The sequence below is a fragment of the Conger conger genome, chromosome 11, assembly GCF_963514075.1.
Source record: "Conger conger chromosome 11, fConCon1.1, whole genome shotgun sequence".
Lineage (NCBI taxonomy): Eukaryota > Metazoa > Chordata > Actinopteri > Anguilliformes > Congridae > Conger > Conger conger.
The window spans coordinates 14,959,250-14,981,418 of record NC_083770.1 but is presented as its reverse complement, the minus strand read 5'-3'; the positions used below and the strand labels follow the sequence as shown (position 1 = coordinate 14,981,418).

The 22,169-nt window shown below is 39.6% G+C and overlaps 2 protein-coding genes across 2 annotated transcripts; both read right to left on the bottom strand.

Moving 5' to 3' along the window:
* Window positions 1–1,349: 1,349 nt before the first annotated feature.
* On the bottom strand, window positions 1,350–19,822 carry LOC133140586 (hibernation-specific plasma protein HP-55-like). Its single transcript, XM_061260619.1, has 6 exons — window positions 19,773–19,822; window positions 16,495–17,175; window positions 15,081–15,348; window positions 14,685–14,832; window positions 6,074–6,208; window positions 1,350–1,364 (listed from the first exon to the last, which is right to left on the bottom strand). The coding sequence occupies exons 2-6, from the start codon at window positions 17,165–17,167 to the stop codon at window positions 1,350–1,352; spliced, it is 1,239 nt and encodes a 412-aa protein (XP_061116603.1). The 5' UTR covers window positions 17,168–17,175; window positions 19,773–19,822.
* Window positions 6,447–11,557, bottom strand: LOC133140689 (alpha-1-antiproteinase 2-like). Its single transcript, XM_061260813.1, has 4 exons — window positions 11,480–11,557; window positions 8,247–8,927; window positions 6,820–7,081; window positions 6,447–6,571 (listed from the first exon to the last, which is right to left on the bottom strand). Exons 2-4 carry the CDS (start codon window positions 8,917–8,919, stop codon window positions 6,457–6,459), a joined length of 1,050 nt encoding a protein of 349 aa, XP_061116797.1. The 5' UTR covers window positions 8,920–8,927; window positions 11,480–11,557; the 3' UTR covers window positions 6,447–6,456.
* Window positions 19,823–22,169: the final 2,347 nt, after the last annotated feature.

The window sequence follows — 22,169 nt, the reverse complement described above, 5'->3', positions numbered from 1 at the left end:
ATCAAAATATACATCAGAAATATGCATCTTTGCCAAGTTTGGCCGGCTCACGTGGGGCAGCAATAATTGGCTCGCTGCTCCAGAGGGAGGGACTTGGCAGGGATATTAGATCGCCGCACAATAAGCACCTCGGGCGCCTCGGAATCACGGCAATGGGCACGAGACGGCTTGAAGAAGGCGTGTCGCTCTCATTCGGGCCGCCGAGGGACGGGGTACGGGCGGTACATCTAATACGACTACCTCCAATTGAATCAGACGAGGTACAATTGGCTACCAAATTTGGAGAAAAAGGGAAAAATCTGGAAAAAATGTATTAAAAAAAATAAATAAATAAAATATGCATCATTAAAAAAGCAATAAAGTCTGTTTTTGTTGCCTTTACAGTCTGTGTTTGTTTGAGATACTGCTGAAGGTAGAAACAAAAAACAACTGACAGGAAACTACAGTAGCAAACATTGTTGCATCTTTTACAGTTATTTGGAAGAAATCCAGCATGTCAGTTGTTGTGTAGATTATTGGAAGATGAGAAAAGTTTTTCTTTTCTCTCTCTCTCTTTTTCTCTACAGGTTTTTAGAGGCATCAGTGCACATACACTAACGCAACACCAGGGATGTGGCTATTTGAAAAGCCTTTTGTAATGCATTCATTTATGCTACTAATCTGTCCCCTGCGTACCCTGCTGAAAAAAACAGCTCAAGCTAGGTTTTGAAACAGCTGGTAGCTGGTTGACCAGGTAGACCAGCTCAAGCTGTATTTTTGAACAGCTGGTAGCTTTTATTTGAAGCTGGTCACAGCTGGATTTTACAGCGGAGTACGGTCCTGTCTGCCTGGCACAGGATGTGTGAAACAGTGAAATTATAATAATAATAATGTAAAATTCTTGCATTTATATAGCACCTTCATGAGATGCAAAGTGCTTCACTGGGATGATGGTGAACAAACTATAACCGTAACACTACCACCATTGCTGGGCCAACCCAGTTTGCAACTGTGATTTCCTGTGAGTTGCGTCGTGTTGTGTGCATTTCCTGTATTTGAATGTGTTTTTGCAGTGCATTGAGGGATGTTCCTGAGTGGCATTGGGTTTTCTCAACCATACCTTTGTGGATGATGTGAAATTTGAGATCAAAAAAAAAAAAAACAAGACTATGCAAAAAGTGTTCAACACCAGACATATCTCTCTCTCACACACACACACACACACACACACACATACACACACACACACACACACACACACTGTGGTGGCCCCTTCTGGGATCGAGACACCACGAGAGTGGAACGGCCAGTGTGCCAGGGCCAGGAGCTGGGGAAAGTGATCAGCGGTGAATATTTCCCGAGGTCATCTTTCAGTAGAGCCGCACCTTGGAGAGAGCCGCGGAAAAAGTCATCACCAAGGCCAGCACCACCGGGGCGAGACGCGAGCGGAATGGCAGAACTAATAATCTCTACTTAAACAGGCACAGCTGAACCGAGTGAGAGGGAGGGAGCTGTGCCCTTCAAAGAGCGGGGCTGTGGAGCAGAGCGGGGCTGACGACGGAGGCAGAGGGACACGACGCCAGTGCGGGCTTAAGCCATTTCAGCCAAGAGACGAACAAACTCCCACTAAGAGAAACATGGAGGAATTCCTGGAGGAAACCCCGCGACCGAAGCTGATAGCATTAAAAAAAAAAACTAATATGAATGAATAAAAATGTTGGGAAAATATTACAAGAAAATTCTAATTAAAAGCATTATTGTACAATATGAAAAATATCTATTGCTCGATTATCTCAATATTATTATTTTCACAATATCTGGCAAATACAGCATTATGGCTACCTTTGAGCTATTGCAGTCTACCTGAGAAACACATTCCCAGTATTCCCAATATTCCCAATGACATTAGCCAAAAATCAACAGATTTACAATATGTTGCAGTATGTTGTTTTCCTTAGGGCTCTTCCAATACAAATACTGAGGTGTACAAATTTGGATGATGAGACATTTTTTTTGTAGCTGCAGTTACACCTCAGAACTTAAAAGAGTCACCGGCACCAAGGGTGTAAAAGAGTGCAAAATAATAAGAAATGGACATTCAGCTGATCTGGGTTTGCCTTTACCGCCTGTTTCATTATTTAGATTATGAAACAAGCACATATTATGTTGACTGAAGATAAAGCATGTAGTAACAAGGACCCATTTTCTACATCTTAATATGCAGCACTCACAGTCAAAGCAAAGATTTATTTAAAAACACATAAAACCTTGATTAAAAATAAATTCTGCACTTACCTTACGTCTTACATCGGTTCAGGACCCCGTCTCTGTCCCCATGGCTGAACTTATATCTTATATCCAGTTTTATAAGGCATCAGACTTTAAACTAAGTGGTTTAAAAAAATAAGACCACATATTGGATTTGCACAATCATTAAACAACAAACAGAAATGCTGACCAAGCTAAAGTTTCTCCTCAGCTTAAATTAGGTTATTCTATTCACTCACTGATACATGAACCTGCCATTTTACTGATACACCAGGAGGCCATAGCAGAATTATTTTCTGCGTCAGTAATATAGCCTATACTTGGGAAAAGCATATGAAGAAATATGCAGAAAGGGCATATGTTAAGCTCTATTCAGAATAAAACTCTAAACCTACCTGAAAATTCCACACTTGCTATTCCACATGCATATAGTGGGCTCCAAAATTATTGATGAATATGCCCCAAAAATACTGTAAACTAAAAAAAATAGTTATTGACAAAAGCTTTATTTTGCAACGTATGTAAAATAGTCGGCTTTATTGATGATTCAGTGAATTCAACTAAACTTTTACATTTATCAACTAGATTTCCACAAAATAACAGGCTTCACAATTATTGTTACCTCATTTCTATACTCTATTGAAGTGATGGAATGATACAGTATAGTTCATGTAAAGAGAGGAAATGTATTGAAAGAAAAGTACAGTATATATAGTTTGACCATGTTTGAAAGGGTGCTAATAATTCTGGAGCCCACTGTATATCAAACACTAAAACTGATTACGAAGTAAAATTAGTATGGAACTCATTGTATCCAAGGAAGAAGAATTAATTCTGTTTCCATCAGTTCACATTTTGCATTTGATGTCTCAAGTTTAATCTTAATCAGTACTTTAATCAGAAGTCAAACTTTGAAATCAATGGGCCTTGAAAACCAGGCAATGTTGGCTTTGTGCAATCTTTTTTCAAAAATGTTAACAAGGATATCACTGGGCATCATTAAAGAAAATAATTGGCTGACATTGAAAAGTTTCTGTGTCATTAACAAATGTAAACTTACAAATGTTTGCAACTGACCTGGGGGCCAGATCTGGGGGGCTGGGTGGGGGTGTTTACGACCACTTTTATTTCATATTAACCCATTAAGTATGGCCCCTTTTCTTGACACAAGCTTAAAAATGACATATGCAAAATTAAATAATTACTATTCTTTAGTTTTAATGCTTTAAAAAGGTATTTCCTGTTAGCATAGTGACTGCAAATTTCAGGCAAATTTTATTTTACACAGCTGCTTAACCAATCAGAAAAATGCTCCATTCAAAATAACAAATGAAAGAAATGTAGTATACAAAATAACAAATTAAAGAAATGTAGTATACAGAAAGATACAAGGGGTAACATACAACCATTTTTGATATTGCCTGTGTTTGTAAAATACTTGCTGCTGAGTTTCATGCTGATAACTTTGAAGACTGTCCTTACAGATGTGTCAGCAAAATAACTCTACTACCTCTGCTCAATTATACCACCTCAGTGAAATTCTCCCAAACCACTGAAGTGAAATAGTATAGTATAATCCATAGTATTCCACATATAGTATCTGGTGTTTTTGGAAAGCTCAGGTCATAGGTTGGTGTAATTTGTGGTGTGCTATAAAGGCTGAATAAAGACCTCGGAATTCCACTTAAAAATTAACCACAGGTAATGCATTGTTAGCTGTGAGTCAGCATCCAGCTGTGCTACAAAGGGTTACCAGGTTTGTTAGACATACAGAGATTGTCATTATTTGATGACTGGTTGTTTTTTTGTGAGCCTTGGGTATGTACAGTAGGGGAAATCTTGGAATGGTTCAAGAAGACTCGCCAGTACGACCTTCTGCATGCCATTTGCGTGTAGACATTCATTTTTCACATTCTGCAGCACTTATTTTTTAACTTTCAGTGATTGTCAGTGATGTATATCCAGTCCCTTTTATGGACGGCCATTCTACCCATCTTGCATGAGTCTTTGAACATATTATATACTTGGATATATAGAATTTTGTTATTTACCCATGCTATGAATTCAATGGTGGTCATCTGACTTGCTTCCCACTGCTACCCTGTCACTGTGACAAACTGGGGAGAAAACGGTCAGAAAAACACTTGGAATTGTCTACTATATACTGTTTACCGGTAATATGAAGTTGTGGTCTCACAATTTGTGGGGTTTCATGTTATCATTGATCTTTTTGGGAGTTGAAAATGACTGGAAATTTGTTATGTTACAATTGGATAACCTAGGTGATACGTTTATTTAGGTGGAAACTCTGTATGCAGTTATATGCTGTATATAATTACAGTGGCTTCCGAAAGTTCTCTTCACTTTTTGCACAGTTTTTGTAGATTTCATTTTAAATGGATAAAATTGCCATTTTTGTTCAAAAGCTAAATAGTATCTTGCACGGTATTAAGCCTTATCTTGAAAACCCCCAGTGTTTTTGTCTCCCCAACATGACCTGGCAAGCTATTCCACACAGTGACCACCCTCTGTGTGAAAACATACTTCATCATGTCGCTGTGGCATTTATCCTTTCCCAACCATTCACGCCCCCTTGTCCTGCTACCTGAACTCACCCTGAAGACTATGTCCTCTCCATCATTAGCAATGAATCACCAAAGAAGGGTGGAGGTGGTAGGGAAAATCTCAAGTAAAAATGTATCAAAAAACACTTGTAGCAGCAATCTGATATTAACCACTTGCCCGAAAGCTCATCACTGGAAATGCACGTAAATTTAGAGGAAAAAGATTGAGTCAATGTTCTGGAATAAAGGCCTGGCAAAGCATCACCAAGGAAGATGCTCAGCATGTGATGTCTATTGTTCGCACATTTCCGGCATCGAATGCAGAGGATTTGCAACCAAGCACTAAATGAAATTGTTTACTGAAGATTTCCTTGAGTTGTTATTCATGGTCCTACATATAAAAGTTTTTTACCCAATACGGGTCTATGTAGCCTCAAATTAGAGCTCACAGTCTGCACTTTAATCTCATATTCACCGATTAATTTCAAATCCAGTGTGCTGAAGTACAGAGCCAAAAAAACACAGTTCTGTTAATGTTCAAATATTGCTGGACCACACACTATAGGCTATAATGTACACTGAAGCATACGATGGATGAAGAAAGGCTGGAAAATGTTGCATTATTTTTCCATCACACACACTGCGCCTGAATAAAAAGCTGCCCCCTCAAATGCAATGACTGACTCTCCACCCTTGTCTTGGAGGATAAGAAAATACTTTGCACTAGATCCAATTATAGAGGTCTTTATTTCTGCTGAAAGAATACACCTGATTCAACGCCATACTAAAAATCTGTATTTACAGCAATCCTTTATACCCTTAACGAGGGACAGTGCAAATGTGTGTGTGCCAGTTTTAAGGATAACTACCTAATTTTATAAGAGTAAATGTCAAACTTGTTCTCTTCCTCCCTTTTTTGCAATCTTTCTTCCTCAAGGTTGGAACTCACTCACTCAGTCCCTCACATAAAACATAGAAGCAATGCTGATGACAACAGAACACATAATTATGTCAAAAGAAATATGAGAATAATGATAAGGACAACAACACATTAACCCTTCAGGATAATATAAAAGTGGTACAGAAATTATATCTTTGTATTGTTAGAAATCCTGAAATATTATGGTGTTTTCTGGATTTTTCTGTGCATTGAAATGAATGTGTGCAGACCGTATACACATACAGCAATTTTATTATTTTGCTGGGTTCACAATTTTTCCCATGAACATGATACTTCTGGTATCACGATTGAGCACAAAAACCATGAAAGGACGGTCAAATTTCAAGACGGGGGTGGGTGCGGGGAATCCCGCTGAAGACCCTCCGCCTCCGATTCCTGTGGCTGCAGCTGCTGTTGCTCCAGCCTCGTCCATGTCTATGGTAGCCTTGTGCATAACCTATCAAAACACAGCACAAACACTAGTGAAATACAGACAATGAAACAGATGGGGTTGAAACAATACATAGCAAATTTGTAAAATTTGCTTGGAGATATTGACTAGTACAAGATGTGTTTTTTTAAAGAAAGTCAATTCACCTTATTAAATACAGGCGAAATATGAAGAAATCACCTATTTGTGCTCATTTTCAGAGATTTTCAGATTTTCCCTACCTTAGATACAGCCAGTTTCCTTTCCTCTGATATTCAAGTGAGGTCTGCAGTATCCCCAAATATGTCAGTGATTCCCATTTCAGGAAGGATTTCTTTGAGTTCATATGAGGTCTTAAGGGACAGTTTTGGAACATACACTTGGTAATTCCTGTGAAGGTAACAACAGTAGTGTAATTAAGCATAGTATAATTCTGTATGATTTTCAACAGTTCAACATCTTCACACTTGATCTGTTTTCATCACCACTAACAGTTATGTTCTTAGATCTTACATTCTAAAATGTGTTGATGTCATACATGAGTAAGGTAGGTGACTTATTTCCCACATGAGAAGGTTGTTGGTGTGGTGCAGGTTCACATTATAAATGCACTTTACACTTGATTTAAAATAGCCTACATCATCGCCACTGATCTGATCCATTTCTGCAAATGGTTTTTGCAGACCACTTCCTCCAGACCCTGCAATCCTTTCTCTGGAAGCACCAGCATCATTGAGACAGACTCATTATAATGCAGCTGGAGAATGGAGATGTCTTCATCTTGATAAACATGAAAATAGTCCTCTTCATACATCATCGGAACAGAAACAGTTGTTTTATCATCAACATGAAAGTCGTGTTCCTTGGTTGCTTTGGGATCAAATGGAATCTGCCATTTACCTGCAGGTAAGAAACGCATCACAGTAAATGTGTTCATTTAAATCATCATAATTACTTAATTAGCTAACGCTTTTATCCAAAGCTTACAGTTGATTAGACTAAGCAGGAGACAATACCCCCTGGAGTAATGGAGGGTTAAGAGCCTTGCTCAAGGGTCCAATAGCTGTGCAGATCTTATCTTGGCTACACCTGGGCTTGAATCACCAACCTTCCAGGGGCCAGTCATGTACCTTAGCCACTAGGCTACAGGCTGGCCCTATATAATAACTTACATGCCACCAAATTAATATTTTTGTCAGATATGAATTAACAGTTACCCAAGTAAGGTGATCAGAATCAAAAACGAGGATCCTGGAAATGTTTGGCCTAGTTAGCCAGAGATTAACAGACGCAGGCGCGTAGATTTAGGGGGGGACAGGGGGAACATGTCCTCCTCAATATGAAAATTAACAGCACAGAGGGTCTAAACGCTTAGATATCCTTCTTACCTATTTTACAATTATTTCATACACCCCTACTGGACCATACCATCTTAACCTTGCTGGGTCTGCCGGCCTCGCTGACTCGCAGTTGCTATATGTCTACCGTTGCGGAAGCATGATAGTGTAGTGAGTCTAGTGTAAGTAGCTATCACACTTGTTTTACCTCAGTGTTTCTGAATGAGAGTATCTGCGGATGAAAGGCTAACGTTATCTAGATTATAACTTGTGCCTGAAGTTATCTGAGGTGTGTTAATGTTCAGCAAATAGGCGAACGTTTGCAAACAATTTAATTTTTTTCTGTTAGCATTCTGTTCGCTGTGTTTGCAAACGGTCTGAAAGATTTACGGCAAACAATGAGGAAGCTGGACTGAGGGAAATGTGAAGATTTCGATTTGGAATGTTCTTAAAAGCCATCGAACAGTCACTATATGGGTAGCCTACCTGAATGATGTCTTTTCCTTTACATAAATAAAATAAATTTACACAATGAATTGATGCAGAAGAGGAGCAAATTGGTTCATAAAAATTCACCAGAATGTAGGAAATTAAGTGAGAGATGCTCAGAATTTCTTGGTGGAGAACCCCTTCATGTGTCCCCCCAATGTTTAAATGAATCCTACGCCCCTGGACAGACCCATTCTGAAACATTTCCAGCCTGAGGCTGTAAGTAGCCTGTGCCTCACCTTTGAAGTATATGTAGTTGATGATATACATGACTGTCAGTGGATCCACATCCTGAACCAGATCTGATATTTTACCCTTGGTCTTTTCATTAACATACTTATTGATCTGTTCCTTGGCCTCTTCAGGCTTGCTGAAGTCGGTGCTGAAACCCTCTGACTCGTAATAGCGTTTCATGCTCTCCAGGAACTCAGGACGTGGCTTGAAGTCTTGTCCAATGAAGAGTGCGTTCCCGAGCAACAGGTCTATGCCCGTTTTCTCATTGAGGTTGTGATGGATGTGTTGGAAGGCCTGGCTCACTTCCTCTGTGGTGATTTCTGTGCTGTTGAAGCCCAGACCTTCAAAGAGCTGCTGGTGCGTCTTCCCTCTGGCCCCCACGGACAGAGCAGCCAGGGCCATGGACACGCTCAGCGGGGAGAAGAAGACATTCTTGGACTGAGAATCGGGCTGGGCGGAGATGTGCTTGTACAGACGGAAAGCAAAGTCCAGGTTCTCCTGGTATATCTTCAGGCTTCCATTGGCAGAAATGCTGACGTCGTTATTGCCATGGTGACTGTGATCATTGTCATGGTGACTGTGATCATTGCCATGGTGATTGTGATCATGCCTAGGGCGACACTGGACAGTGGACCAAAGCAGCACCAGCACAGCACACAAACTCAGGAGCACCCTCATCCTGGTATCTATCAAAATATACATCAGAAATATGCATCATTAAACAAGCAATAAAGTCTATTTTTGTTGCCTTTACAGTCTGTGTTTGTTTGAGAAGGCCCAATGTGTTGCAAATAGAGAAAATACATTCACCAATTTGATAACTCATATACTGTATTTAGCAACACACTGAAAATTCAGGAAACACTTTCACCAATTTAGCAACACATGCTGCATCTAGAAATGTGCTGTGAACACTGACCAGGCTACTGTCACTTAGCAAGCTGGCAATACTGCTGAAGGTAGAAACAAAAAACACTGCTCATTCACAACTGACAGGAAACTACAGTAGCAAACATTGTTGCATCTTATATAGTTATTTGGAAGAAATCCAGCATGTCAGTTGTTGTGTAGATTATTGGAAGATAAGAAACGTTTTTCTTTTCTCTCTCTCTCTTTTTCTCTACAGGTTTTTAGAGGCATCAGTGCACATACACTAACGCAACACCAGGGATGTGGCTATTTGAAAAACCTTTTTTAATGCATTCATTTATGCTACTAATCTGTCCCCTGCGTACCCTGCTGAAAAAAACAGCTCAAGCTAGGTTTTGAAACAGCTGGTAGCTGGTTGACCAGGTAGACCAGCTCAAGCTGTGTTTTTGAACAGCTGGTAGCTTTTATTTGAAGCTGGTCACAGCTGGATTTTACAGCGGAGTACGGTCCTGTCTGCCTGGCACAGGATGTGTGAAACAGTGAAATTATAATAATAATAATAATGTAAAATTCTTGCATTTATATACCGCCTTTATGAGATGCAAAGTGCTTCACTGGGATGATGGTGAACAAACTATAACCGTAACACTACCACCATTGCTGGGCCAACCCAGTTTGCTACTGTGATTTCCTGTGAGTTGCGTAGTGTTGTGTGCATTTCCTGGATTTGAATGTGTTTTTGCAGTGCATTGAGGGATGTTCCTGAGTGTGTGGCATTGGGTTTTCTCAACCATACCTTTGTGGATGATGTGAAATTTGAGATCGAACAAAAGAAAAAACAAGACTATGCAAAAAGTGTTCAAGACCAGACATATCTCTCTCTCACACACACACACATACACACTGTGGTGGCCCGATCTGGGATCGAGACACCACTAGAGTGGAATGGCCAGTGCGCCGGGGCCAGGAGCTGGAGAAAGTGATCAGCGGTGAATATTTCCCGAGGTCATCTTTCAGTAGAGCCGCACATTGGAGAGACCCGCGGAGAAAGTCAGCACCAAGGTCAGCACCACCGGGGCGAGCAACAGGCTCAGCTGAACCGAGTGAGAGGGAGGGAACTGTGCCCTTCAAAGAGCGGGGCTGTGGAGCAGAGCGGGGCTGACGACGGAGGCAAAGAGACACGACGCCAGTGCGGGCTTAAGCCATTTCAGCCAAGAGACGAACAAACTCCCACTAAGAGAAACGTGGAGGAATTCCTGGAGGAAACCCCGGGACCGAAACTGAAATCCGGGGCACGTGAGCGTATCTCTCCTGCTGTGAGCCAGCTAACATTGTCCCTCTCTAAACCCTAGAACTGAATCCCCTACGGAGGGCGACTAGGCTGGGAAAGCGGACGGTTGAGACCGGGGAGACGGAGACGGAGCGACCCCGCCCCCGACAAAGACGGACGAACGCTGTTGCGTGGATGCCGATTCTTTTTTTTTGTTTTTTCACTGCCTTTTCGGGGTTCCTAATTATTATTATTTATTTTTTTTAAAGGAACCAGTTTTTTGTTCTGGACAATTGAACCGATTCTCTCTCTCTCTCTCTCTCTTTCTCTCTCTCCCTCTCTCTCTCTCTCTCAACCAGCGGGGCACCACAACGCACACAGAGGTATGTGTTCAGGCTTCATTGGTGTGGTGATCAGGCCCTTTCTCACAGGAATGTCAGTGCAAAACACGTTAATATTATATTAATTACAAGCATAAAAAAAAAAAACTAATATGAATGATATGAATATGAATTGGGAAAATATTACAATAAAAATTCTAATTAAAAGCATTAGTGTAAAATATGAAAAATATCTATTGCTCAATTATCTCAATATTACTATTTTCACAACATCTGGCAAACATATGCATTATGGCTACCTTTGAGCTATTGCAGTCTACCTGAGAAACACATTCCCAGTATTCCTAATATTCCCAATGACATTAGCCAAAAATCAACAGATTTACAATATGTTGCAGTATGTTCTGTTTTCCTTAGGGCTCTTCCAATACAAATACTGAGGTGTACAAATTTGGATGATGAGACATTTCTTTTGTAACTGCAGTTACACCTCAGAACTTAAAAGAGTCACCAGCACCAAGGGTGTAAAATAGTGCAAAATAATAAGAAATGGACATTCAGCTGATCTGGGTTTGCCTTTACCACCTGTTTCATTATTTAGATTATGAAACAAGCACATATTATGTTGACTGAAGATAAAGCATGTAGTAACAAGGACCCATTTTCTACATCTTAATATGCAGCACTCACTTACAATCAAAGCAAAGATTTATTTAAAAACACATAAAACCTTGATTAAAATAAATTATACACTTACCTTACGTCTTACGTCGGTTCAGGACCCCGTCTCTGTCCCCATGGCTGAACTTATATCTTATATCCAGTTTGATAAGGCATCAGACTTTGAACTAAGTGGTTTAAAAAAATAAGACCACATATTGGATTTGCACAATCATTAAACAACAAACAAAAATGCTGACCAAGCTAAAACTTCTCCTCAGCTTAAATAAGGTTATTCTATTCACTCACTGATACATGAACCTGCCATTTTACTGATACACCAGGAGGCCATAGCAGAATTATTTTCTGCGTCAGTAATATAGCCTATACTTGGGAAAAGCATATGAAGAAATACACAGAAAGGGCACATGTTAAGCTCTATTCAGAATAAAACTCTAAACCTCCCTGAAAATTCCACACTTGCCATTCCACATGCATATAGTGGGCAACAGAATAATTGATGAATTCCCCAAAAATACAGTCAACTAAAAAAAATAGTTATTGACAAAAGCTTTATTTTCCAACATATGTAAAATAGTCAGCTTTATTGATGATTCAATGAATTCAACTAAGCATTTACATTTATTAACTAGATTTCCACAAAATAACAGGCTTCACAATTATTGTTACCTCATTTCTATACTCTATTGAAGTGATGGAATGACACAGTATAGTTCATGTAAAGAGAGGAAATGTATTGAAAGAAAAGTACAGTATATGTAGTTTTACCATGTTTGAAAGGGTGCTAATAATTCTGGAGCCCACTGTATATCAAACAATAAAACTGATTCCAAAGTAAAATTAGTATGGAACTCATTGTATCCAAGGAAGAAGAATGAATTCTGTTTCCATCAGTTCACATTTTGCATTTGATGTCTCAAGTTTAATCTTAATCAGTACTTTAATCAGAAGTCAAACTTTGAACTCAATGGGCCTTGAAAACCAGGCAATGTTGGCTTTGTGCAATCTTTTTTCAAAAATGTTAACAGGGATATCACTAGGAATCATAAAAGAAAATAATTGGCTGACATTGAAAAGTTTCTGTGTAGTTAACAAATGTAAACTTACAAATGTTTGCAACTGACCTGGGGGCCAGATCTGGGGGGCTGGGTGGGGGTGTTTACGACCACTTTTATTTCATATTAACCCATTAAGTATCGCCCCTTTTCTTGACACAAGCTTAAAAATTACATATGCAAAATTAAATAATTACTATTCTTTAGTTTTAATGCTTTAAAAAGGTATATCCTGTTAGCATAGTGACTGCAAATTTCAGGCAAATTTTATTTAACCCAGCTGCTTAACCAATCAGAAAAATGCTCCATTCAAAATAACAAATGAAAGAAATGTAGTATACAAAATAACAAATTAAAGAAATGTAGTATACAGAAAGATACAAGGGGTAACATACAACCATTTTTGATATTGCCTGAGTTTGTAAAATACTTGCTGCTGAATTTCATGCTGATAACTTTGAAGACTGTCCTTACAGATGTGTCAGCAAAATAACTCTACTACCTCTGCTCAATTCTACCACCTCAGTGAAATTCTCCCAAACCACTGAAGTGAAATAGTATAGTATAATCCATAGTATTCCACCTACAGTATCTGGTGTTTTTGGAAAGCTGATGTCATAGGTTGGTGTAATTTGTGGTGTGCTATAAAGGCTGAATAAAGACCTCGGAATTCCACTGAAAAATGAACCACAGGTAATGCATTGTTAGCTGTGAGTCAGCATCCAGCTGTGCTACAAAGGTTAACCAGGTTTGTTAGACATACAGAGATTGTCATTATTTGATGACTGGTTGTTTTTCTGTGAGCCTTGGGTATGTACAGTAGGGGAAATCTTGGAATGGTTCAAGAAGACCCGCCAGTACGACCTTCTGCATGCCATTTGCATATAGACATTCATTTTTCACATTCTGCAGCACTTATTTTTAAACTTTCAGTGATTGTCAGTGATGTATATCCAGTCCCTTTTATGGATGGCCACTGCTTCCCACTGCTACCCTGTCACTGTGACAAACTGGGGAGAAAACGGTCATTTATCTTTTTGGGAGTCGAAAATGACTGGAAATTTGTTATGTTACAATTGGATAACCTAGGTGATACGTTTATTTAGGTGGAAACTCTGTATGCAGTTATATGCTGACCACACACTATAGGCTATAATGTACACTGAAGCATACGATGGTTGAAGAAAGGCTGGAAAATGTTGCATTATTTTTCCATCACACACACTGCGCCCTGAATAAAAAGCTGCCCCCTCAAATGCAATGACTGACTCTCCACCCTTGTTTAGGAGGATAGGGAGGAAATCCAGTCAAGAAAATACTTTGCACTAGATCCAATTATAGAGGTCTTTATTTCTGCAGAAAGAGTACACCTGATTCAACACCATACTAAAAATCTGTATTTACAGCAATCCTTTATACCCTCAAGGAGGGACAGTGCAAATGTGTGTGTGCCAGTTTTAAGGATAACAACCTAATTTTATAAGAGTAAATGTCAAACTTGTTCTCTTCCTCCCTTTTTTGCAATCTTTCTTCCTCAAGGTTGGAACTCACTCACTCAGTCCCTCACATAGAACATAGAAGCAATGCTGATGACGACAGAACACATAATTATGTGAAAAGAAATATGAGAATAATGATAAGGACAACAACACATTAACCCTTCAGGATAATGGAAAAGTGGTACAGAAATGATATGTTTGTATTGTTAGAAATCCTGAAAAATGATGGTGTTTTCTGGATTTTTCTGTGCATTGAAATGAATGTGTGCAGACCGTATACACATACATATACAGCAATTTTATTATTTTGCTGGGTTCACAATTTTTCCCATGAACATGATACTTCTGGTTTCACGATTGAGCACAAAAACCATGAAAGGACGGTCAAATTTCAAGACGGGGGTGGGTGCGGGGAATCGCGCTGAAGTCGCCATCATTTAGATTCCTGTGGCTGCGGCTGCTGTTGCTCCAGCCTCGTCTACGTCCAAGGTAGCCTTCTGCATAACCTATCAAAACACAGCACAAGCACTAGTGAAATACAGGCAATGAAACAGATGGGGTTGATACAATATATAGCAAATTTGTCAAATTTGCTTGGAGATATTTGCTAGTATAAGATGTGTTTTTTTAAAGAAAGTCAATTCACCTTTCTGAATCCAGGAGTACTATGAAGAAATCACCTATTTGTGCTCATTCTCATTTTCAGAGATTTTCAGATTTTCCCTACCTTAGATACAGCCAATTTCCCTCCCTCTAATATTCCAGTGAGGTCTGCAGTATCCCCAAATATGTCAGTGATTCCCATTTCAGAAAGGATTTCTTTGAGTTGATATGAGGTCTTAAGGGACAGTTTTGGAACATACACTTGGTACTTCCTGTGAAGGTAACAACAGTAGTGTAATTAAGCATAATATAATTCTGTATGATTTTCAACAGTTCAACATCTTCACACTTGATCTGTTTCTATCACCACTAACAGTTATGTTCTTAGGTCTTACATTCTAAAATGTGTTGATGTCATACATGAGTAAGGTAGTTGACTTATTTCCCACATGAGAAGGTTGTTGGTGTGGTGCAGGTTCACATTATAAATGCACTTAATACTTGATTTAAAATAGCCTACTTCTTCCCCACTGATCTGATCCATTTCTGCAAATGGTTTTTGCAGACCACTTCCTCCAGACCCTGCAATCCTTTCTCTGGAAGGACCAGCATCATTGAGACAGACTCATTATAATGCAGCTGGAGAACGTGAGTGGAGATGTCTTCATCATGATAAACATGAAAATAGTCCTCTTCATACATCATCGGAACAGAAACAGCTGTTTTATCATCAACATGAAAGTCGTGTTCCTTGGTTGCTTTGGGATCAAATGGAATCTCCCATTTACCTGCAGGTAAGAAACGCATCACAGTAAATGTGTTCATTTAAATAACAATCATCATGATATTAATCACAATTACTTCTTTAGCTAACGCTTTTATCCAAAACTTACAGTTGATTAGACTAAGCAGGAGACAATACCCCCTGGAGTAATGGAGGGTTAAGGGCCTTGCTCAAGGGTCCAATAGCTGTGCAGATCTGATCTTGGCTATACCAGGGCTTGAATCACCAACCTTCCAGGGGCCAGTCATGTACCTTAGCCACTAGGCTACAGGCTGGCCCTATATAATAACTTATATGCCCCTAAATAAATAAGCTTACGAGACAAATGTTTGACCTTGTTATCCAGAGATTCACAGACCCAGGGGCGTAGATTTAGGGGGGGACAGGGAGGACATGTCCCCCTCAATATTTAGAAGAGGTGAATTTGTCCCCCCCAAAACATAATGAATGATAACCTCTTACCCATTACAGGTAAAAAATAACAACACAGAGGGTCTAAATGCTTAGATATCCTTCTTACCTATTTTACAATTATTTCATACACCCCTACTGGACCATACCATCTTCACCTTACTGGGTCTGCCGGCCTCGCTGACTCGCAGTTGCTATATGTCTACCGTTGCGGAAGCATGATAGTGTAGTGAGTCTAGTGTAAGTAGCTATCACGCTTGTTTTACCTTCAGTGTTTCTGAATGAGAGTATCTGCGGATGACACACTAATGTTATCTAGTTTATAACTTGTGCCTGAAGTTATCTGAGGTGCGTTAAAGTTCAGCAAACAGGCGAACATTTGAAAACAATTTAATTTTTTTTTCCGTTAGCATTCTGTTCGCTGTGTTTACAAACGGTCTGAAAGATTTACGGCAAACAATGAGGAAGCTGGACTGAGGGAACTGTGAAGATTTTCATTTGGAATGTTCTTAAAAGCCATCGAACAGTCACTATATGGGCAGCCTACCTGAATGATGTCTTTTCCTTTACATAAATAAAATAAATTTACACAATAAATTGATGCAGAATTGATGCAGATTTCCTGGGGGAGGACCCCACGCTTAATGTGTCCCCCCAATGTTGAAATGAAACCTACGCCCCTGGACAGACCCATTCTGAAACGTTTCCAGCTTGAGCCTGTATGTAGCCTGTGCCTCACCTTTGAAGTATATGTAGTTGATGATATACATGACTGTCAGCGGATCCACATCCTGAACCAGCTCTGATATTTTACCCTTGGTCTTTTCATTGACATACTTATTGATCTGTTCCTTGGCCTCTTCAGGCTTGCTGAAGTGGGTGCTGAAACCATCTGACTCGTAATAGCGTTTCATGCTCTCCAGGAACTCAGGACGTGGCTTGAAGTCTTGTCCAATGAAGAGTGCGTTCCCGAGCAACAGGTCTATGCCCGTTTTCTCATTGAGGTTGTGATGGATGTGTTGGAAGGCCTGGCTCACTTCCTCTGTGGTGATTTCTGTGCTGTTGAAGCCCAGACCTTCAAAGAGCTGCTGGTGCGTCTTCCCTCTGGCCCCCACGGACAGAGCAGCCAGGGCCACGGACACGCTCAGCGGGGAGAAGAAGACGTTCTTGGACTGAGAATCGGGCTGGGCGGAGATGTGCTTGTACAGACGGAAAGCAAAGTCCAGGTTCTCCTGGTATATCTTCAGGCTTCCATTGGCAGAAATGCTGAAGTCGTTATTGCCATGGTGACTGTGATCATTGTCATGGTGACTGTGATCATTGCCATGGTGACTGTGATCATGGCTAGGGCGACACTGGACAGTGGACCAAAGCAGCACCAGCGAAGCACACAAACTCAGGAGCACCCTCATCCTGGTATCTATCAAAATATACATCAGAAATATGCATCATTAAACAAGCAATAAAGTCTATTTTTGTTGCCTTTACAGTCTGTGTTTGTTTGAGAAGGCCCAATGTGTTGCAAATAGAGAAAATACATTCACCAATTTGATAACTCATATACTGTATTTAGCAACACACTGAAAATTCAGGAAACACTTTCACCAATTTAGCAACACATGCCGCATCTAGAAATGTGCTGTGAACACTGACCAGGCTACTGTCACTTAGCAAGCTGGCAATACTGCTGAAGGTAGAAACAAAAAACACTGCTCATTCACAACTGACAGGAAACTACAGTAGCAAACATTGTTGCATCTTATATAGTTATTTGGAAGAAATCCAGCATGTCAGTTGTTGTGTAGATTATTGGAAGATAAGAAACGTTTTTCTTTTCTCTCTCTCTCTTTTTCTCTACAGGTTTTTAGAGGCATCAGTGCACATACACTAACGCAACACCAGGGATGTGGCTATTTGAAAAACCTTTTTTAATGCATTCATTTATGCTACTAATCTGTCCCCTGCGTACCCTGCTGAAAAAAACAGCTCAAGCTAGGTTTTGAAACAGCTGGTAGCTGGTTGACCAGGTAGACCAGCTCAAGCTGTGTTTTTGAACAGCTGGTAGCTTTTATTTGAAGCTGGTCACAGCTGGATTTTACAGCGGAGTACGGTCCTGTCTGCCTGGCACAGGATGTGTGAAACAGTGAAATTATAATAATAATAATAATGTAAAATTCTTGCATTTATATACCGCCTTTATGAGATGCAAAGTGCTTCACTGGGATGATGGTGAACAAACTATAACCGTAACACTACCACCATTGCTGGGCCAACCCAGTTTGCTACTGTGATTTCCTGTGAGTTGCGTAGTGTTGTGTGCATTTCCTGGATTTGAATGTGTTTTTGCAGTGCATTGAGGGACGTTCCTGAGTGTGTGGCATTGGGTTTTCTCAACCATACCTTTGTGGATGATGTGAAATTTGAGATCGAACAAAAGAAAAAACAAGACTATGCAAAAAGTGTTCAAGACCAGACATATCTCTCTCTCACACACACACACACACACACATACACACTGTGGTGGCCCGATCTGGGATCGAGACACCACTAGAGTGGAATGGCCAGTGCGCCGGGGCCAGGAGCTGGGGAAAGTGATCAGCGGTGAATATTTCCCGAGGTCATCTTTCAGTAGAGCCGCACATTGGAGAGACCCGCGGAGAAAGTCAGCACCAAGGTCAGCACCACCGGGGCGAGCAACAGGCTCAGCTGAACCGAGTGAGAGGGAGGGAACTGTGCCCTTCAAAGAGCGGGGCGGTGGAGCAGAGCGGGGCTGACGACGGAGGCAGAGAGACACGATGCCAGTGCGGGCTTAAGCCATTTCAGCCAAGAGACGAACAAACTCCCACTAAGAGAAACGTGGAGGAATTCCTGGAGGAAACCCCGGGACCGAAACTGAAATCCGGGGCACGTGAGCGTATCTCTCCTGCTGTGAGCCAGCTAACATTGTCCCTCTCTAAACCCTAGAACTGAATCCCCTACGGAGGGCGACTAGGCTGGGAAAGCGGACGGTCGAGACCGGGGAGACGGAGACGGAGCGACCCCGCCCCCGACAAAGACGGACGAACGCTGTTGCGTGGATGCTGATTCTTTTTTTTTGTTTCTTCACTGCCTTTTCGGGGTTCCTAATTATTTTTTTAATTTATTTTGAAGGAACCTGTTTTTTGTTCTGGACAATTGAAACGTGCCTTGAGGGCCCTTATCGAGAATGAAATAATTGTTCGTTCACCAATTCTCTCTCTCTCTCTCTCCCTCTCTCTCTCTCTCTCTCTCTCTCTCTCAACCAGCGGGGCACCACAACGCACACAGAGGTATGTGTTCAGGCTTCATTGGCGTGGTGATCAGGCCCTTTCCCACAGGAATGTCAGTACAAAACACATTAATATTATATTAATTACAAGCATTAAAAAAAAAAACTAATATGAATGAATAAAAATGTTGGGAAAATATTACAAGAAAATTCTAATTAAAAGCATTATTGTACAATATGAAAAATATCTATTGCTCGATTATCTCAATATTATTATTTTCACAATATCTGGCAAATACATGCATTATGGCTACCTTTGAGCTATTGCAGTCTACCTGAGAAACACATTCCCAGTATTCCCAATATTCCCAATGACATTAGCCAAAAATAAACAGATTTACAATATGTTGCAGTATGTTGTTTTCCTTAGGGCTCTTCCAATACAAATACTGAGGCGTACAAATTTGGATGATGAGACATTTTTTTTGTAACTGCAGTTACACCTCAGAACTTAAAAGAGTCACCAGCACCAAGGGTGTAAAAGAGTGGAAAATAATAAGAAATGGACATTCAGCTGATCTGGGTTTGCCTTTACCACCTGTTTCATTATTTAGATTATGAAACAAGCACATATTATGTTGACTGAAGATAAAGCATGTAGCAACAAGGACCCATTTTCTACATCTTAAAATGCAGCACCCACTTACAATCAAAGCAAAGATTTATTTAAAAACACATAAAACCTTGATTAAAATAAATTCTGCACTTACCTTACGTCTTACATCGGTTCAGGACCCCGTCTCTGTCCCCATGGCTGAACTTATATCTTATAAACAGTTTGATAAGGCATCAGACTTTGAACTAAGTGGTTTAAAAAAATAAGACCACATATTGGATTTGCACAATCATTAAACAACAAACAAAAATTCTGACCAAGCTAAAGCTTCTCCTCAACTTAAATAAGGTTATTCTATTCACTCACTGATACATGAACCTCCCATTTTACTGATACACCAGGAGGCCATAGCAGAATTATTTTCTGCGTCAGTAATATAGCCTATACTTGGGAAAAGCATATGAAGAAATACACAGAAAGGGCATATGTTAAGCTCTATTCAGAATAAAACTCTAAACCTTTCTGAAAATTCCACACTTGCCATTCCACATGCATATAGTGGGCTCCAGAATTATTGATGAATTTGCCCCAAAAATACTGTAAACTAAAAAAAACAGTTATTGACATAAGCTTTATTTTCCAACATATGTAAAATAGTTGGCTTTATTGATGATTCAATGAATTCAACTAAGCATTTACATTTATTAACTGGATTTCCACAAAATAACAGGCTTCACAATTATTGTTACCTCATTTCTATACTCTATTGAAGTGATGGAATGACACAGTATAGTTCATGTAAAGAGAGGAAATGTATTGAAAGAAAAGTACAGTACATGTAGTTTTACCATGTTTGAAAGGGTGCTAATAATTCTGGAGCCCACTGTATATCAAATACTAAAATTGATTACAAAGTAAAATGAGTATTGAACTCATTGTATCCAAGGAAGAAGAATTAATTCTGTTTCCATCAGTTCACATTTTGCATTTGATGTCTCAAGTTTAATCTTAATCAGTACTTTAATCAGAAGTCAAACTTTGAACTCAATGGGCCTTGAAAACCAGGCAATGTTGGCTTTGTGCAATCATTTTTCAAAAATGTTAACAGGGATATCACGAGGAATCATAAAAAAAATAATTGGCTGACATTAAAAAGTTTCTGTGTCGTTAACAAATGTAAACTTACAAATGTTTGCAACTGACCTGGGGGCCAGATCTGGGGGGCTGGGTGCGGGTGTTTACGACCACTTTTATTTCATATTAACCCATTAAGTATCGCCCCTTTTCTTGACACAAGCTTAAAAATTACTTCTGCAAAATTAAATAATTACTATTCTTTAGTTTTAATGCTTTAAAACGGTATTTCCTGCATAGTGACTGCAAATTTCAGGCAAATTTTATTTAACCCAGCTGCTTAACCAATCAGAAAAATGCTCCATTCAAAATAACAAATTAAAGAAATGTAGTATACAAAATAACAAATTAAAGAAATGTAGTATAAAAAATAACAAATTAAAGAAATGTAGTATACAGAAAGATACAAGGGGTAACATACAACCATTTTTGATATTGCCTGTGTTTGTAAAATACTTGCTGCTGAGTTTCATGCTGATAACTTTGAAGACTGTCCTTACAGATGTGTCAGCAAAATAACTCTACTACCTCTGCTCAATTCTACCACCTCAGTGAAATTCTCCCAAACCACTGAAGTGAAATAGTATAATCCATAGTATTCCACATACAGTATCTGGTGTTTTTGGAAAGCTGATGTCATAGGTTGGTGGAATTTGTGGTGTGCTATAAAGGCTGAATAAAGATCTCGGAATTCCACTTAAAAATGAACCACAGGTAATACATTGTTAGCTGTGAGTCAGCATCCAGCTGTGCTACAAAGGTTAACCAGGTTTGTTAGACATACAGAGATTGTCATTATTTGATGACTGGTTGTTTTTCAGTGAGCCTTGGGTATGTAGAGCAGGGGAAATCTTGGAATGGTTCAAGAAGACTCGCCAATACGACCTTCTGCATGCCAGTTGCGTATAGACATTCATTTTTCACATTCTGCAGCACTTATTTTTTTACTTTCAGTGATTGTCAGTGATGTATATCCAGTCCCTTTTATGGCCATTCTACCCATCTTGCATGAGTCTTTGAACATATTATATACTTGGATATATAGAATTTTGTTATTTACCCATGCTATGAATTCAATGGTGGTCATCTGACTTGCTTCCCACTGCTACCCTGTCACTGTGACAAACTGGGGAGAAAACGGTCATAAAAACACTTGGAATTGTCTACTGTATACTGTATACCGGTAATATGAAGTTGTGGTCTCACAATTTGTGGGGTTTCATGTTATCATTTATCTTTTTGGGAGTCGAAAATGACTGGAAATTTGTTATGTTACAATTGGATAACCTAGGTGCTCTGTATGCAGTTATATGCTGTATATAATTACAGTGGCTTCCGAAAGTTCTCTTCACTTTTTGCACAGTTTTTGTAGATTTCATTTTAAATGGATAAAATTGCCATTTTTGTTCAAAAGCTA

What these genes read in the sequence shown, in the direction of transcription:
- LOC133140586 (XM_061260619.1), bottom strand. Translation starts at nt 17,167, where the DNA reads ATGAGGGTGCTCCTGAGTTTGTGTGCTTCGCTGGTGCTGCTTTGGTCC. An exon ending in CAACTACATATACTTCAAAG is followed by an intron (nt 15,349 to 16,494) that starts GTGAGGCACAGG and finishes TCTTACCTGCAG; the next exon opens with GTAAATGGGAGATTCCATTT. An exon ending in ATCAGATCAGTGGGGAAGAA is followed by an intron (nt 14,833 to 15,080) that starts GTAGGCTATTTT and finishes TTACCTTCACAG; the next exon opens with GAAGTACCAAGTGTATGTTC.
- LOC133140689 (XM_061260813.1), bottom strand. Translation starts at nt 8,919, where the DNA reads ATGAGGGTGCTCCTGAGTTTGTGTGCTGTGCTGGTGCTGCTTTGGTCC. An exon ending in CAACTACATATACTTCAAAG is followed by an intron (nt 7,082 to 8,246) that starts GTGAGGCACAGG and finishes TCTTACCTGCAG; the next exon opens with GTAAATGGCAGATTCCATTT. An exon ending in ATCAGATCAGTGGCGATGAT is followed by an intron (nt 6,572 to 6,819) that starts GTAGGCTATTTT and finishes TTACCTTCACAG; the next exon opens with GAATTACCAAGTGTATGTTC.